We start from the raw sequence: 18,752 nt of genomic DNA on the forward strand, positions 1-18,752 counted from the left end.
TGGTAGGATCATTCTGCCAAGAAGCATGAATGTGTATGTGTCCAGATAGAAAATAAGTCACTTAACTGATGAAATAATACCAACATTAATTGACAATATACACCATCGTGCAATGTACGTGTCATGCATATAATTCCAAGGCAGCTTATATTATTCTTACTCCATGAAACATAACTCATTAGAAATAGTAAAACAAAACAAAAAATGTAAATGCTTTGCACAATGTTTCGGTGTACCTTTAAAGTATGGTGGTTTCTCACATGCTTCGTTACTTTAAACATAAATATATATTTTTTATTTAAATTAATGCACTTGTTTAAGGAATTACTACATGCACAAGTGCCAATCTTATATTTGATATAATATTACCTGTTTAAAATATTTCAGACTGTATGAGAATCAAAATGACGGAGAGTTTATATTATACAAGCACAAGTACCTCCCGCAAGAGGTGAGTTTATTTTGAACTATGGCTCGGTAACCTTAACACAATATTACGTTAGCATTTTTATTTAGAAAAATAAAACCTATGTAAAAGACATGCGACTTGTTCTTATGGTTCTGTTCTTTTCTTTTCAGTGAGAGAGAGAGAGAGAGAGAGAGAGATGGAGAGAGAGAGAGAGAAAGAGAGATAGAGCAAGTGTTTATAACATTTGGGAAAGCGAGTGCAGACTAGGAATGTCTCAAAATTGGACTCCTCGTTTTATAATAGCTGCAATAATGGGTTGGCATGACCTTGTTATGAGATAAAGACCTTCAAATAAGTATATTTGAGCATGTCCCTTTTTGTCTGCATTTTTTCTCACATCGTACCATAAAACTAAATAAACACATTCCACTCAATTCAAAACTGTGCATTTCGGTCGGGAAAAAATGCGTCTCTATTTATGCAGTATAATTATCATCGTCGTCTTGCTGCCTTATCGAGTACTTTGCTTCCGAATTATTCAGTGAAGATAGCAACAAGGTCTAGTAGGATTCAAATCAGGTATGTGAACATAGACAAACATATTTAACATATTCTTTTTCGTTTTAACACAGATAAGAAGATCGGTTATGCATCTTTGATAGACATTCCATCGTGCTTAGCCATTTTAGAAGGGAAACACATGAAAACTGACTATATGATAGTAATACATATATAATTAAAATATCATCAAATTTTACTCTGAATTCAGTATTGTCTTGGTTCATTTCTAAAACACTTATTATTTCATTAATTTTTACTTTGTTCACTAAAAATAATATGCCACATGATAGTCATTGTTATTATTATCATATCTATACTCAAGGTGTCAACAATTACTAAATTTCTTCCGGGAAAATAGTGTTCAATCCTTGGAAAATAATAGCTATCAATGTTTAAATTATAATTTATATATATTTTCCTTTTTATAACTTAATTGCAAATGTATTCGTTAATACATGATACTTATATAAATTATTTTTTTTGGAAACGAAACTTAAAGTCATGTTATAGTACGAAGAAATACTTGTCGTTCGAGATTCATATTGCGACTCATACATTAAATAAATCTTGATATATTTAGGGTATTCTATATGGGCACAATGTATGCAAAACAACATTCGATCACGTTTATATTCATTTCTCTGAATCTGAGGAGGGAAAACGAAGGCTGTTAGTGAACAGGATGGTGAATTTAGATACCAGACAAACATGGTATGAAATATCATTCAAGCAATTCGAAATATATTGTTTGTTGGGCTACCACCTAATACTTTCATCTATTTCAATGCCAGATTCTCTAATCTCAGCATTATTCGCTTCATGTTATCTTTTCCCTTGCTATCCGACTCTCGTATTTATAAAAAGCATGAATTATGACTTTGCGCCGTTAAAAAGCAAAGAAAATCTCCAAGTTGCCATCAAGTACTTTTGGGGTGTTGATTAAACGAGTTTTAAAATATATTATTGTAAACAATGACCTTGCAATATTGTATTTTAATTATAACTATGGTTACATCACCTTCCACAGTAATTCGGTAACTAGTACACAGTCGTTTTATATTTTGACTTAAGAGGTAGACAGTCGATTTATCACCATTAAACTATGACGTCATTGGTTTTGAAAAATTAATGAAATAGTATATGTTTGCAATGATGACAACAGTATGTAACTGTAACAATTGTATATTGTAGTCTTCGTTTTTTTGGTTGTATATATGTCTTATATTTGAACAAAAACACCAACGATCTTTTATGCTTACAATATGTTGATATTTTAATTCAGATCTAAGGACCATGCCGTCTGAAATTAAGAATTCGTATTCTTATGATCAAATCTATTAAAATTAAGGTTGCCAAATAAAGTGTGACGATAAAGGGCTAATTTCAAACTGATTATTGGTTATTTTAATTGACAGGTTGGAGCAGAAGGAAATCCAGTAATTAGAATGGGGTTCACCAGTCATCCCAAAAATGATATATAAAAGGACCTAAAGACCATGAAATGAGGACGAACCAATTTCCACACTAAACCACCTCAGCAAATTCGTCATAACTAACATAATTCATGGAATAATAAGCGGCATTGCAAATGAATGTAGAAAGGAACTAGTGCAGAAATAAAATAACTACTTTTCACTTGAAGTAATAATCAGATGATGTGATAAATTTGCGTAAGCAGTCACATAAGAACAAGCATAGATTTAAAATGTATATTCCCATTTAGTACGATTTTAAACATTAATGCCGGACATTACGTTACTGTTGCATTTCCATCAGAATGAGAGTTTCAATAAATAATGCCATACGTGTTTGTTGATTTTATATAGCTTGACTACATCGAACATAAATTGTGACGGACACCTTTCATATGATATTAATGTTTGCTAATACACAGCTGTTATACTATGTCATAACTAAGATAGTCACTACATAATTTTAAGGTAAGTGTTTGCTTCTGTTTTCCATATTTTCCACACATCTTGAACAGGACTGTGAGTCAAGTACCTGTTGAATTGCAAGGAATCTGGATATGTTAATCGTATTGTCGGAGACAGACTGGATTCTGTAAACATTCCAGTACAGTGAAAATTTCAGTTTAAATGAACGATTCGGTACGTGAGACATTTTCTCTTCATCACTTGGAAGCTGTGATTTACAAACATTGCTTGTTCTGTAAATGTTAATAGCTTTGTGCAATATTAGATTCTAAACTCTTAGAGACCTACCTCGCGCTATTTCAACGCTTACCCCACAAAGTAAGCGATCCCTTATCAAACTGTATCACGAAATGAACGTGTCCAAGATTTGTTCTCGATTATGTAATTGATTTAGCGTTTCATTTCAGCCTCGATGTCCTGGAGGAAAACAAACCAAACAAAACAAACGGACAAACATCATTCATATGTAGTATTCTTGCAGAGATGCTGCAATAGACTTTGAGGCTCATCATAACAACTTTTAACTTTAATGTTTCCTCCACTAGATCAAACCGCAAAGTGATGTACTACTCAAATCGGGCAAGAATGTTGATGTTTGCGCTTTGTCACCTCGAGAGATGATTTCGTATGCCGTTAGATACAGTTGAATAAGTTGGTGCCCATTTTCTCCAACTCACGGGCACATCCTGTTTCTGAGAATTTTGGGGGTTTAATGCGCCCATTTTTCTAGTGTTCGTTCACATTTGACACTTTGTAATGTTAAAGACAACGATGGTTGTTGGCCGAAATTGTTTATTCAGAACTGGGAGACAGTATAGTCATGTGTCAAAACTCACAGCTAGCTACTACCATACAGGATTAACCATGCTAGGAACTATTATTAACATTGTATGCTGTGAGTTTCACTGCTGAAGGACACTGATTACTCAAGGCACAGTCAACCGTTACTAATATTGTATGGTAGTGTCTAGCTGTTAGTTTCACTGCTGGAGGGCACGCGTTTACCCCGAAGCATGGACAATAACATAGAGTACTTGTAACAACATGCAATACAGCGTCTAGATTCATGAATACATTTATGAATATTTAGGAATATAGCTCGGTTTGTACTGTTATTTAGTTCGACTTCACTTTAAGTGATAAATCAAGCGTTATATAACAAGTGATTTGATAGATAAAACAAATGAGCAGTTGAACATCTGCTTTATTGTGACCACGTTCACACAACTAAGGGTTAACTAAGTTTACTCTGTAAAGGTCGGATATCATAGGGGTGAATGCATTTCTATGTTTAGATCGAGTATGATCTTTAAGGTGACGTTGACAATAATACGGTTGTAGCCCGCAGTTAGGATAAGAGAAATGTTTGTTAGGTTCTTTTAAAGTAGAGATTTGAAGCATTTTGGATATCGTCAAAGAGAGAGAGAGAGAGAGAGATAGAATCGACGATGAAGGAAAAAAGACGTCCCATAAGTCCGAAGTCTGGTGTGAGTTAGTTCAGCACAACGAGAGAATAATGAATAAGTAGACCTGTAACGATTCGTGGAGTTTTCATTTGAACTTTTCCAGTTGTTTCAGGTCTTCTATGAAAAGATTCTCACAGATTTAGCAGCTATATTACAACATTTGACATATGGATAATGAATAGAGTTTAGATGTTTTTATACTGAAAGATGTTTTTCGCTACGCAAAGCATAGGTAAATATTAAGATGTTTTTCTGAACAATTTAATAAAATCATTCGCCTATTCTGCACCAGAACATAAAGTTAGTCCCAGGTGTCTGTGACGTTGTATAGGAAGCCAAATAATGTTATACAAAGAGTACATCAGAAAGGGAAAATCAGCTTGCCTGGTTGAAATCAATAAAATGTCAGCATTGGAGGGATTCAAGCTAATAAATCAGTCAGATGCATATGCATTAATTTTTACAAAATTATGTTTATATTATTATGAGCCTGTCAAATGTCGGACGAAGAGGTGTTCTGTGAAAAGTATCATCCACAAACAACCTTGCTATCTTGCTAGATCTGGAACACAGAACTCAGTAGAGAAATTGATCTCTAATTAGACAACAGAGTTTTATCCCTTTGTTAAAAAATATTTTCAGCAAAGGTTTTAATTTTTTGTGACCAATCTGGAAGAGTCCAGAGGCTTTGTTTAGGTCAACCCTTGATTATTCACCCGTAATTTCTAGTTGATGTATACTAATGTAAGAGATGACAGTTTGATTCCTAACTTCAAAATGCGATAAGAGTTTTAATTACATTTTTAAACGTGTAACATATCCAAATATTAGTTCAGCAGCACACCATCATTCGTTGCAAAGTTAAAGAATTGGTATACAAGTCTAAATGTATGTAGCAGATTCTATGTCTCTTTAAATTGGACTCCTTGTCTCATAAATATCCAATCAAGCAGACTAATTACAGTTTTGGAGCAATACACATTTTAATAAAGATTTTAAAGATCTGTACCCATAGCTACTTCTTCATATTGGAAACTCTATTTCTTTGACTTATATTTGTGAGAATTTGAAATTTGTCTCTTATGTTTCGTATAATTAGATGGCAAACCCTTCCAGAACAGAACCGGAGGAAGGATGTTTTTAATGGTGTTAGCCAGGATTAACTTCAGTATCCTATTTACATGATATCCGCCAAAACGACAACTAAAAATGAATAAGTGTAAAAGAATAACTCAAGGACCTGCTAAACTTGATCGACCTCACGTTCGATAAATGAGAAACAAATTTGGCTTCAATATGAATTTTATCTGAAAATGTTTTTGCTATTTATTTCGATTTTTTTTCAAAATTCCTCTCTTAATCTGATGGGAACAAGCATAATCAAAAGTATATAATCATCTAGATCGCGAGGACACAACTCTGAACATTTTTCTATAAAACTAGTGAAAAAGCACATTTTATCTTATTATCTGGATTCACTGTCATATTATCGATAAAATCATGAATGCACCGACTGATTTCGCAAAGGTTCAATAAAAAGCCATTTTTTAAAAATGAAAATCGTGTTTTGATAATTTCTGCATTTTATCAGCGTTATTATAATGCTTTGTAGGTTCAAATGAAAGTGGCGAAATGCAACAACAACCGGGCAACCTGTGCTTGTGCAGTGACCATTCGAGCTGGTGGAGATTTGTATGGTTTCATATTATGCAATGGACAGAGGCCTTTTATCAATTACATTTCATGCAAAGATGGTATACTATCGGTTGTTCGAAGGTCGGAATATCGATACGAGGTAAGTGTTTTGACAATTAAGATAAATGTATAGATTATGTTGAAATAATCACAAAGCTGTATTGGTTATATGTAGTTACGGGAGACGATACGCGAGGAAGATTCGGAACAGTATGAAGGAAAGTAGAAGGATATGGGTGTTAAGGTGGGTGGGGGTGAACACGGGGCGGATTGGGTGCAAGGTTGTTTAGGAAAAAGAGGTAGGTGAGGAGTTATATTTCACTTAATGAGGGAAGTTGTGAACTTAACATTATGATGTCACTTTAGGTGTATTTGGAAATTTATCATTGCTGATTTCACTATGGGATCTATAGGAATTTAAGATTACGCATGTAACTGCGGGACTCTATGGAAAGTTCACCTTACAGATATCTTACTTGGGGCTTTGTTGGAATTCAAATGATATTTATATGAATATATAAAACTGACCTTTAATTAAAACATTGCTTCAACTTTGCAAGTAAACATGGTAAGAAGTAATAAATATGACGTGATGTTTATGTGTGGCATGATTCAATGCTATTATTAAGGTATTACAGAGAGAGAGAGAGACAATCAGACAGAGAAATTAAAAGATACATAATAATAAAAGCGCATTTTCTCACAATTAAGATAGTGCAGATGAAGAGTGTATCTATGATGGTTTAGACTAATAGTGTATGTAGACTAATAGAGTATGTAGACTAATAGTGTATGTAGGAAACTTCAAACCAGGACCAAGAGTGTAGGATAGTTTAGACTAAGAGTGTAAGATAGTTGAGACTAAGAGTGTATGATACTTTATACCAAGAGTGTAGGATAGTTTAGACTAAGAGTGTAAGATAGTTGAGACTAAGAGTGTAGGATACTTTATACCAAGAATGTAGGATAGTTTAGACTAAGAGTGTAAGATAATTGAGACTAAGAGTGTAGGATACTTTATACCAAGAGTGTAGGATAGTTTAGACTAAGAGTGTAGGATAGTTTAGACTAAGAGTGTATGTAGGATAGTTTAAATTAAGAGTGTAGGATAGTTTAGACTAAGAGTGTAGGATAGTTTAGACCAAGAGTGTATGTAGGATAGTTTAGACTAAGAGTGTCTGTAGGATAGTTTAGAGTAAGAGTGTAGGATAGTTTGGACTAAGAGTGTAGGATAGTTTAGACTAAGAGTGTATGATAGTTTAGACTAAGAGTGTAGGATAGTTTGGACTAAGAGTGTAGGATAGTTTAGACTACGAGTGTATGATAGTTTTGACTAAGAGTGTCTGTAGGATAGTTTAGACTAAGAGTGTCTGTTGGATAGCTTAGACTAAGAGTGTTGGTTAGTTTAGACTAAGATTGATGGATAGTTTAGACTAAGATTGATAGATAACTTAGACTAAGAATGTCTGTAGGATAATTTAGACCAAGAGTGTCTGTAGAATAGTTCATACATTAACATACAAACGGAGAGTAGGTTGTGGTTTGTTTTTCATGCATCCAAAAATGCAGTCACACGTGGAAAGTGTTATAGTCAACACTTTTTCTCATACAAACACACAATTGCATATAAAATACGGTAGCAATATATGATTGCTTTATCTCAATAATTGCCTTCATACCAGCTCATACATACAGTGAAAGATCTTTGTGTATATTAAAACAAAAATAATACTCCTCTCTTTGTATGGTCATGTGTTTGTATGGATCAAACAAAAATATATCACTTTCTTTGTATGTGTGTGTATATGCCCGAATCCCTTTCCTTTTGGAAACATGTTTAATTGTTTGTACTTATGATATACCTCCTCCTTTTTGAATGTGCATATGCGTTTCTATTTATGAAAACAAAAGCAAATATTACCTCCGTCTCTGTGTATTTGTTTGTATGTATAAAACACGATAAGATCCTCTCCGTATGTATGTGTTGATGTGCTTGTATGAAGAAAAAAATACTTTTTAATCCGATTTTTCCCTAAAATTTGGATTTTCCCAAATATATTTTGCAAAACCTCCGTTGCAACCATTTTGACACACGTGACATGTGCCAACATGTGATTACAGGATCATAAATATAATTATACTTTTAATATTCAAAATCAATTGTGAGAAATATAACTGATTTGTGAAAAACATTATTTTCGGAATTATTTTTTTATAAACAATAAAGACATGCAGCTAATATAATTAAATTCGTAACAAGATTACTCGGTAATTTACAAACCTTACTGACCGAAACTAAAAAAGTACCAATACAGTCAAAAAAGTACTGTGATACGTACCACGCAAAAATACCGCAGTAAACCTGTATGCCGGTAATACCGAGCACCTCTACCTGTACCCCACCCTCTTTCACTTTGTATGAATACGCTTGTATGAGAAAAAAAATACACCTCTCTTTCCATGTGTGCGTGTGTGTGTGTGTGTGTGTGTGTGTGTAACAAAAATAGACACAACCCCTTCTCTTTGCATATATGAATGTATTTGTACGTGTGGAACAAAATAGACTCCATGTTAAAGAACTGTGTGTATAAAAATACTTTTGAATATTAATGTAGATTACAGCATTATCTATGGTATAATGAGATTTAATCAGAAATAATCACCACTTTCAGGTATTTCTACCAATTGGCACTCGTGTGGAGATAAATATTCATAGAGATGCAACTTACAAAAATACGATGAACGTGGCGATATATCTATCAAAGAAAGATGAAGAAAGAATTGAAGGTCTGTGTGGATCATTCAATAATAACCAGAATGACGACTTTGTCATGAGAAACACCGAGACAGTTACTCAAGACAACAATGCTTTCTCGTTGTCCTGGAAGTAAGAAATCATACATAATTTTACCTTAACGTATGCATATTTGATGGAAGATGACACATTCACACAAATTCGCTCTCGTCTTCATTCTTATTTACTTGCAGTTTCAACAATTGCGATGAAAATTCAAGAAGTATGAAATGAACAGATAAGTTTTGATTTAGAGAAGTACGTGTATTTATACCAAAATTTGATTTCGAGAAGTACGTGAATTTACATCAAACTTTTAGTTAGACAAGTACATTTTTATACCAATATTTGATTTAGACAAATACGTGTATTTATACCAATATCTGATTTAGACAAATATGTGTATTTATACCAATATCTGATTTAGACAAATACGTGTATTTATACCAATATCTGATTTAGACAAATACGTGTATTTCTACCAATATCTGATTTAGACAAATACGTGTATTTCTACCAATATCTGATTTAGACAAATACGTGTATTTATACCAATATCTGATTTAGACAAATATGTGTATTTATACCAATATTTGATTTAGACAAATACGTGTATTTATACCAATATCTGATCTAGACAAATACGTGTATTTATACCAATATTTGACTTAGGCAAATGCGTGAATTTTTATCAAAGTAACTGCTATGTTTCAGCATCATTTTCTAAGTTGTATCTTTAATCGAGAACTTGTGCTAAACCAACTAGATGGGATATAATCAATAACGAAGCGAAAAATAAAACGTCTTCGAATTATTTCACCGTGTCATCGAATTATTTCACCGATGGATAAATTAGTAGGTATAATTACATCGATTCTGAAGAAAAACAAAACCATGAAGCATAAACATGAAGTACTATCGCATACATATGGACACTGATATAAGATAACTGCCCCTTCCCTATCGTGTGAATTTTCCTATTGACATTTTATATACCACGTTACCAAACCTTCAAAATCTGCGACGAAGCTCATACGAGTCGTGGTATTCAATATTAGGCTTAATGGTGTTTACTTCCGATCACGCCTCTTAATTTATATGGGTCATGACATTATGTAATAGTATTAAGGGCATTTACTTCCGATCACACGTCATAATTCATACAGGTCATAGCATTTTATAGTAGCTTAAGGGCATTTACTTCCGATCATACGTCATAATGCATACGGGTCATAGCATTTTATAGTAGCTTAAGGGCGTTTACTTTCGATCACAGGTTTTAATGTATGCGGGGAACTGTATTCAAAATTAAGTTATATAGCACATAAGATGTGTAATTTTTAGATGTTACGCCGGATAGGAAGTGAACAGCCTTTAATATTGGGTTAGAGATATAAAATGTTTATAGACAATGTCAAAAGGAATTGGCACCTGGACAAAAATACAGTTTTGAGAAATATTCATGCTGGATTAGAACGATGGCTATCTGGAAGAAAAGATAGATGTTAAGAACAGATATATATATATATATATATATATATGGCATTTGATTTCTAAATTTGGGTAAATTCTCAAAACCCTGACATTAAAAACAATGACACAAATGTTATATTTCTCTGTACACGAATTAAGCATATCACGCTGTCATGGAAATGGACTGAAAGAGTCAGCTAAAAAGAGACGACTTCCAAGACAGAATAAACTCAGTCAAAGTCATTATATGATTAAAATGTCTTTGACTGCATCATGCCCTATTCCGAGCACAAGACATTTTTATGATTCTTTATTCTTATTTTTCAGAACTAATGCCTCAGAGAGCTTTTTGACTCAATCGAACCATAATCCGGGTACTTGGGATATTGGGCGATTATTATGTGTCTGTCCCAATGCTACTTTCACCCAAACAAGATCCCTTATAAACAGTAGTGTATGCTCTCCGGACGAATCGGTGTTATGCACCAGAAATCCGCACCAAGGGAAGGATGTTGTCAGATGCCCGTATCACGACAGTAGACCTACTAGTCGGTCGTTCCAAGAAATGAAGAGAAGAGTGAAAAGAGCTACACAACAGATTCAATATCCAGTAAAATAACACAATACTAACAATCGTTTGCTACCATCAACATCGAATGTTATCAAAGCCACTGGAAGAAAAAAATGTTGAACAAATAATAACTTAAAATGTCTTGCAAAACTATATAGCAGAGTGAAAATACTTGGGAGTGGGGTGGGGTGGTCGAACGGATCGGCTGACTATATTAAATGTAAATAGAATGGTGATTTCTGGTACATAGCATCATGCATGCATATAAGGATGTCAAGAACCTATCAAAACGTCCAGGATAGCCCGCAAAACCGTACACATCCCACCCATTATTATCAGAGACAATGGAAAGCTAAGTGTACAAAATGTGTTGTCACGGTCGGAACATCGCGCGGCCATTACTTTCAGGTCATAAAATAATGTCGAAATTTGTTGTAGGAACACCCATTTTTGATGTGTTTGTTTACTCGCCTCTAGTGAAGTGCACTCATATGTTACAAAAGTAAAGGCCGAAATAATAATGATTATGAAATTGTTTCCTTCCGCTACCATATTGTTCTTTATGGACTTAAGTAGTTGAGAATATAGTTTTCAATGGTGACGATATACATGCGAGTTCTTTTCCTCAGCTTAACTGAAAAGAAATAAGGTATTCCGATAGGTGTTTTCATTATTTCAATGGCACATTGTGCCTGACTTAAAGCATGCTGTACTTCAAATACATGTTAACGCTTTTAATAAAGAATCAAAATGATCCTCCGGAAATTAGTCATTACACCATGTAATTTGGTTTGATGACTTCAAATGAACACAGCACAAACTATGCATTGTAATTAATTCTAACTTAGTGGTACCTATATTACACCTTGTTTCCTGCTTACAAGTAAAAATAGTTGCTAAATATTTTACGTTTTATTCACTAAAATATTTTGCTAATATTGAATGACTAAATCCAAAACATTCACTTTTTAATTTAGCCCATAAACGTGTACTGGCACAATTGATGTTACCTATATCATTATAAGCACAATTGTTTTGATACATGACTACTATGGTGTGAAGACATCTGTTTGTGTGATCTGCTAGTAGTTGCTTTACAACAAGTTTGTGATATCTGTGTCATTTTCAGTTAACTTGTAGTAATTCTTTAAAAGAAAGTTTTCTTTATAGTGCAAGTTTATTTAATATTTTTTCCCTTTTTATTCTTGTCATTATGTAGTCAAGTTACCCGTATCAGTTTGAATTAATTTACAATGTATAGTTTCTGCTGTGCTCATTCGAAGTATGTCATAAAAATGCACGGTGTGAGGGCTAAAATACACGGTGTGAGGGCTAAAATACACGGTGTAAGGGCTAAAATATGCGGTGTAATGGTAATATTTAAAGTGAGAGCATAAACCCTAACGAGAGTTTATTTTTCAAAGCCTTCCCGGCACAAAGTGTAATCCTGCTTTCTTAATCCGTAACTTCCCCAAAAGAAAACAAGCCGAACTGGGCTATCTGGGTGGAATTTTGTGGTAACACAATCATGTTAAAGTTATCAGCTAAGAAAAAACACGATCATCATTTTACTTTGTAACTTTAAAATGTAGAAAATAATGATTAATATAAACGAAATTTCAATTTAGAATTTTTACCCAACTACTTTTTTAATAAAGTATAATGTGGCTTAATATTAGTGGTTATTACGTCTGAGTCACAAAAGGTTCTAGCTTTGTTTGTCAACCATTTTTTATTGGCTTTTCGAGCTGTTAAATGCACGCTTGTCTTTGTATATTCTGTGTATATTCTGTGTATAGTCTGTGTATATTCTGTGTATATTCGTTTATTACCCTTTAATGTAAGACTATTGCATAATTACAATAAGAAAGTGAATATTAAGTCAATATTGATGTACTTTATTTTCAGAGATGACTATTTTAACAAATGGATCGTCTTTGGATCAAAGAAAAATAATTTCGTTTGAGTATGAATTTGGTCTATAATATTTACTGATATATCCTAATGTAACTTGTTGTACAGAGCTTAATAAATAAATCTGAAACTACAATTTATCCTTATTATTCTAGAGAAGACACAGCCGAAGTGTTGGAAACATATCTCTTGAGGATGCAGAGACTGCTTGTACGGCCTTCTTTTCCGCTTCACCGAACTACAAGCTGCAAAATGATCTTCCAATCAATATATTGAACAATTCTATACACGAATGTGCCCTAGACTACCAGGTACTAAGGAAAATAGGGATTGCTGTACAAACATTGACTCGCAAAATCTTGGCTGATTTTACCTTTTTTCATTCGCCAAAATATACGTCCAGCTAAATAAATATACATATATTATTTTTGTGATGGTTGGACAAATAAACTTTTATCTTGATTATATATACTGAAATTGACCATATATATTTAAATTCACTGAATATATTGAAAATGTAGTAGAAATGTTTCCTCTTTAGAGTCCACTTTTAGGCCAGTATTTTAATTAAATTGTAATGAGTTGCAAACTAAAACAACCGGTTGCATGGATTTCTTGCTATCTATTAATGAAACAATCTCCCCATATTGTTATAGTTTCCTCCTCGTTAAGAACAGCAAGTTTAGATATAATGTAAAAATTTATTTCAATCTGATTAAAATCAGATCTTCAGCGTCCTACATGAAGATCTAAGGGCGACCGCTAATGGGTTATTTTCTAGTGGCCTATCATATTACCTCAATCGCTAACTTTAGCAGCCAATTAGATGAGGTCTTATACCTTCGCGTTTGGTAGGCTGAGCAGTATAGCTGAAGAGCATCAATGTATGCTGAACTAGTTTATTCACCTTCAAGTTGTGAAAGCTGCATTTCTATTGGCTAATTCAAAGGTCACCAGAATATGACCCTTAAGCGGTCACTGTCAGATTCAAAATGTTCACGTAGGACAGTGGAGATCTAATTTAATCAGATTGAAATTTCTTTGTGCATGCAGTTGGCCAATTGCCATGATTTAATGCTTCCTACAATTTATTTTACATACAGATGTCTAACGGAGACATCAGCTGGGCTAGCCCACATCTACGGTCATGGACAAGTAGTATTGAAACACAGATTTCTCGAGACAAAAAATTTCAAAAGGATCATGCAAACATAATGGAGGAATTCCTGGCAAATGCGTGTCCTAATCAATGTAATAACAACGGACGATGTGACAACGGTACGACAGCATTTCATGTTTATATCATTAATTGTACATACATTGTGATTCACCGTCGATATATGATATGACAAAATGCACGCAATTACGAACGTTTTGAATACAGAGAGGGAGAGAGAGATTTTACATGGACTGTTTATTTACTTACCTATTTTTATCAACCATTTGATTCTTTAAATAAATTTGAAAGGAAAATTCCTATTGAATCATGAAAAGAACTAAACCTTATTTTGATTGGTGCAGGTGCTTGTGTCTGTGACCATGGATTTGCATCCAGTGATTGTTCCATTGACGTGATGTCTCCCCCGCCTGTGAACGACGTGTATAATGACGGGCAGTGTGACACGTCCACGGATAACTGCTGCTCTGGATTCTCTATTTACGGAGAAGATTTCATCAGAAGTCAATCTCTGGAATGTAGAGTAGAAGAGACACAGGTAAAAAGAAATACTATTTCAGCCAATTTGGATTATGAATTTATTTCCAATACGCATATCAGTTTAGAACTCAGCGAGCCATTGCATCTATAAATAGACTTATGTAAAACAGTCATGCAATCAAATAAATTATCGTCACCAAGAAATGAGCTCAGCTGATTTAAAAAATGTCAAAACCAGATATCATCATGGCTTTCCTATTAAAATCATCCAGAAATTTCAGGTCATAGTATATCATTCAAATCCTGAGTAACATAAACTTAAGCCAGTGCCTTTCTCGCCTGTTATATACATGCATATATCGTTTGTATTAATAATAAAAATTGGGAGGTGGGGGTGGTAAGTGCAAGATTATTATCTCCTAAGCATTTTCTGCTATTGTGTTTGCATATGTGAGGGTTCGATGATTTTTTTTTGTGGTCGATGTCGGACATTTTCTTCTTATATCATACAATCAATACTATTAAGTTTGTAAAAATATTACTAGATGCGAACCAGATTTAATCATTTTTATTTCTACAATGATAAAGCTTGTGAAAAACATAAAATTCACATTATATTTTCCATACCAGGTAGATGTAAATGGTTCGGTCATCTCTCTTGAGCCTGTTATCCACAGAGCAGAGTTTGTAAGTCTTTTCGAGTTAATTTGTCCAGTAAGATGCAAGGTTCCATCAAAATCAACCCAGAGGCAACTGGCAACTGTTTACAATTTATCCGTGAGCAACTTTGGACACAATTTTGGAACAAGGCAGTCGATGGTTGTCTATAATCAGCGCTGCACTAAAATGGAAAAGGAGAGGTTCGTCTTAAAGGTGAGTATCTAAAGTCTATTCCCATTTGTCATCAAAACAAATTATTTTCTCTATTTTATTTTCTAACATCGAAACAAATAATGGCAACGATACAATATGTATACATAAGTTCCCCTGAGGCAGCGTCGACGAAGGTGAAGGCCGAGGTCTTTACAAGTTCCCCTTCAATCAAGAAATCCACACGAAACCGGTGGCTACATTTAGCAATCTTCTTTATGGACAGCTGTCATATTTTAGTATCCTGAAGTGACAGTTAGTGTTCCTGATTTCTCGAGAATTGAGCCTTAAACTTTAATTGTTCGACACTTTGGATCAGGTGTCGCTTGGATTTGTACCTATGGTCTTGCATCAAGTCTACAATCATTTGTCTTCAAAGATTCATCGTTATATACTTCATAGATAATATTTTCATTAACTGTTGTCAGTGGTCCAACAGCGTCACACCTATGATAAACGATCCGCTCAAGCCATATAAAACGTTAAAACATTATTGAGGCGCGATGGTAAATTTTATATAAGATCGTGGGCAAGCAAATATCTTTCAAATTAATTCAGACAAGTAGTTTGAGAGGTAGAAAACATAACCATTAGGACAAGTACACAGTGTAGTCAGTAAATAAAAATACCAAACATCATCTACCGTAATTTTCATTAATTTCCTAACAAGTGAAAGCATCTGACAGTTCCGAATATCGTGTTTCAAGCGTTCCCAGAACACTGATCATGCTCTGTTTGCTTTCTGCTGCTTTGTAATGAACTTTGTAAAGCATTTAGATGGTCAAACATTACTAAACAGAATTTTATCAAACTTTTGATAAAAACAACAGATAAACAAATAACCCCAAACGGGAATATTCAGAGAGGTAAAAGATCCAGTTTCTGTCAAATGTGATATGAAATACATAATTCAATATTTTTAAAATACGGATGTAATAGTCTGTTCTCACTATTACAGGAATGTATGAGATTTAAAAACGCGACTTATCTTTTTATTTTTACAGCTAAAATCAATGACGAATCATATATCAGAAATTTGAGTTTAGCCCGAGTCTGAGGATTTTTTAGTATTCTGGGGCGTGATCGACTGTTCGATCCGTGCACACTTAGATGGCTCATGTCCACATTTATTGCTGGCACATCTAATTCGTATAAGGACAAATATACACGTTGAGTCGTTCGGAACCCGGCCCAAAAGATTGGTGAAGGTATAGATCTTTCCGGTCATAAGTCTCAAAGCCTTTGAAATATTGTTCTCTGAAGTATATCTTCATTAAACATTGTCATTTCAGATCCATGCATCCCCATCTTCCATCTGCCGAAGTATGTGTGATGGAGCTGGTGGGTGGGTGAGAGTGTCACTGTCATTTTAAAGTCACAGTTTTTACAGATGATCATTAGTCCAGAACACTAAGAGATAGTTATGTCATATTTGGGATGACGCGATGGTTAGGCTGACTTTTATACCCACTCACTTTCAATGTCTTTTTTCCCCATAGGGTCAAATCATTTGAAGATCTTGATTATACTCTCGATATAACATTTCCTGTACGTTCATTGTTTTGAAGGATTCTGCGATTTACTTGAAATCATGTTAATTAAGGAAACTCTGTCAAATACAATTACAAACATATGATTTGGGGAATTTAGTAGAAAGCATAAGCTTAGTAGCACTTCTGCGATTTCTTCAACAAGTGAAAACACATCCATTCTATATACACTCTTGGGCAGGGTAAACAACATTTAATAACAGCTATTGCTAAATATTAGGCTAGGGTTCTTTATCCATTAATTTATGTCATATTTTCAAATCGCGTTTTCCAGTTACACGAATTACACGTCAGTGCACAATGCGGGAGAGAATGCGAAACATATACTGCCGCATAATTATTCTTTTTAATATTATTTTTTTCTGTTTTAGTTAAGTTGATTTCTTTTTATCATTTCAGGCTGGCCATTGTTTTATCAACGGCAATTGCTATGCTGATGGTGAAAGCAATCCGAGCGACAGCTGTCAAGCCTGCGCTTCAGTCATCAGCAGTCAAGCGTGGTCACCTAAATGGAAAACAGGTTAGTTTAATGGCATGCATTTCAAAGTCACTGAGCTGTAGAGTCGGCAAGCCATGAAATGCCCTCGTCCCCGGGGTGTACGGCATAAATCTGAAGTCTAATGAGGACTAGTCTAGATGTCATAAAACGGATAATGCTAGATTTCATGATCAATGTTTGACATTCAGAATCAAAGCATATTGGTGGGAAACATGTATTAGTTAAATTGTCTACCATATATCAAAAGAGGGTCACTAGAGCCTAGTTTTCTTAACGCTCGCCTACTTTTAGTACTATAGTGTAAACTCCTCCAGATTCATTGATGTGTTAATAAATATACATTTGGGCCGTGGTGATATAGACGCCATCAGCCGAGTTCCCATTCTTCATCGGCAATTTCGCTCGTTATCTTTGTACACCCTCCATATAACGGGCAACAGTGTTGATCAGACATTGTCCATCTGTGTTGCTAACCATTTATTTTTATCACGACCCAGCCAGATCCAACTGGATGCTCTTTTTGATGCCTTGCTCAGTGTTTGTACTGATGTTTTCCATGTTCTTCCTCTTATTCTCAGTGCACGGAGTATTTTTCAAGTCGAATGTACAGGAAACCCCCGTATCCTACTTCCAATGGGAAGAGCCAAGTTTTCCATCATTTTCTCCACAGGTCTCTACCACTTCTTGGTTTTTCTCCTTCTTTCTTTTATGTTCCCCTTCCGTTAATTCTTCCTATGTGAATGTGAGTCCACGAACGATCCACATTGTAGTCTCAGACCATACGAAATTGTCTGGACTAAGGAATATCTGCTCCATTTCTGGGAATATGATTTTTTTCTCGAGATCTGTTCTAATGGCTCTGCTTCTTGGAATATTCCACCATTATCTGTTGTTGTGGTTTCTGTTGCATCTCGTTAACAAACTGGATAAACCGGGGGCCTGACTTCCGTGGATTGCAAGCATTTCTTCTCTCTTTCTCTCTCTCCAACTTATCTGAAATCTCTCTCATGGCTCGGTCGTGTCTCCATCTGCATTGCATTGAGCTACGGCAACCGGAAATGACGAGAGGATATGCTAGAGTGTATCCAATTTCTGTTAGAATGGGCACATGAGATCATCTGTCAGGTTCCATTTCGCGTAGATTTACTGGCGATGGGAGCAGTAACTGGAATCACAGTGATTCGCATTGTCAAAGGTATAGCTGACGTCTCGTCATTCCTAATACTGCGAATATCTTCCTGGACCATGGTACATCGATCTAGTGAGCTTTTTCATTCCATCACTTGGATTTCTTTGAGCAGATGTCTTCTATTCATTTAATTGCATTCCCAAAGATATCCCTATGCTTCAGTCTGT

The 18,752-nt window shown here is 34.6% G+C and overlaps 1 protein-coding gene across 1 annotated transcript in view; it reads left to right on the forward strand.

Annotated features, from left to right (window-relative positions):
- Nucleotides 1-18,752, forward strand: part of LOC149788994 (von Willebrand factor D and EGF domain-containing protein-like) — a 63,382-nt gene that overhangs the window by 40,835 nt on the left and 3,795 nt on the right. Inside the window, exons 11-19 of the mRNA XM_089975148.1 lie at nucleotides 388-451; nucleotides 5,986-6,168; nucleotides 8,741-8,955; nucleotides 10,663-10,945; nucleotides 12,976-13,131; nucleotides 13,924-14,098; nucleotides 14,342-14,535; nucleotides 15,108-15,350; nucleotides 17,297-17,417. Of these exons, the coding sequence (XP_089831274.1) occupies nucleotides 388-451; nucleotides 5,986-6,168; nucleotides 8,741-8,955; nucleotides 10,663-10,945; nucleotides 12,976-13,131; nucleotides 13,924-14,098; nucleotides 14,342-14,535; nucleotides 15,108-15,350; nucleotides 17,297-17,417 (1,634 nt within the window). The remainder of the gene's footprint in view (nucleotides 1-387; nucleotides 452-5,985; nucleotides 6,169-8,740; nucleotides 8,956-10,662; nucleotides 10,946-12,975; nucleotides 13,132-13,923; nucleotides 14,099-14,341; nucleotides 14,536-15,107; nucleotides 15,351-17,296; nucleotides 17,418-18,752) is intronic.

Source organism: Sinohyriopsis cumingii, chromosome 11, assembly GCF_028554795.1.
Source record: "Sinohyriopsis cumingii isolate HCF-2022 chromosome 11, ASM2855479v2, whole genome shotgun sequence".
In the NCBI taxonomy this organism is placed as follows: domain Eukaryota; kingdom Metazoa; phylum Mollusca; class Bivalvia; order Unionida; family Unionidae; genus Sinohyriopsis; species Sinohyriopsis cumingii.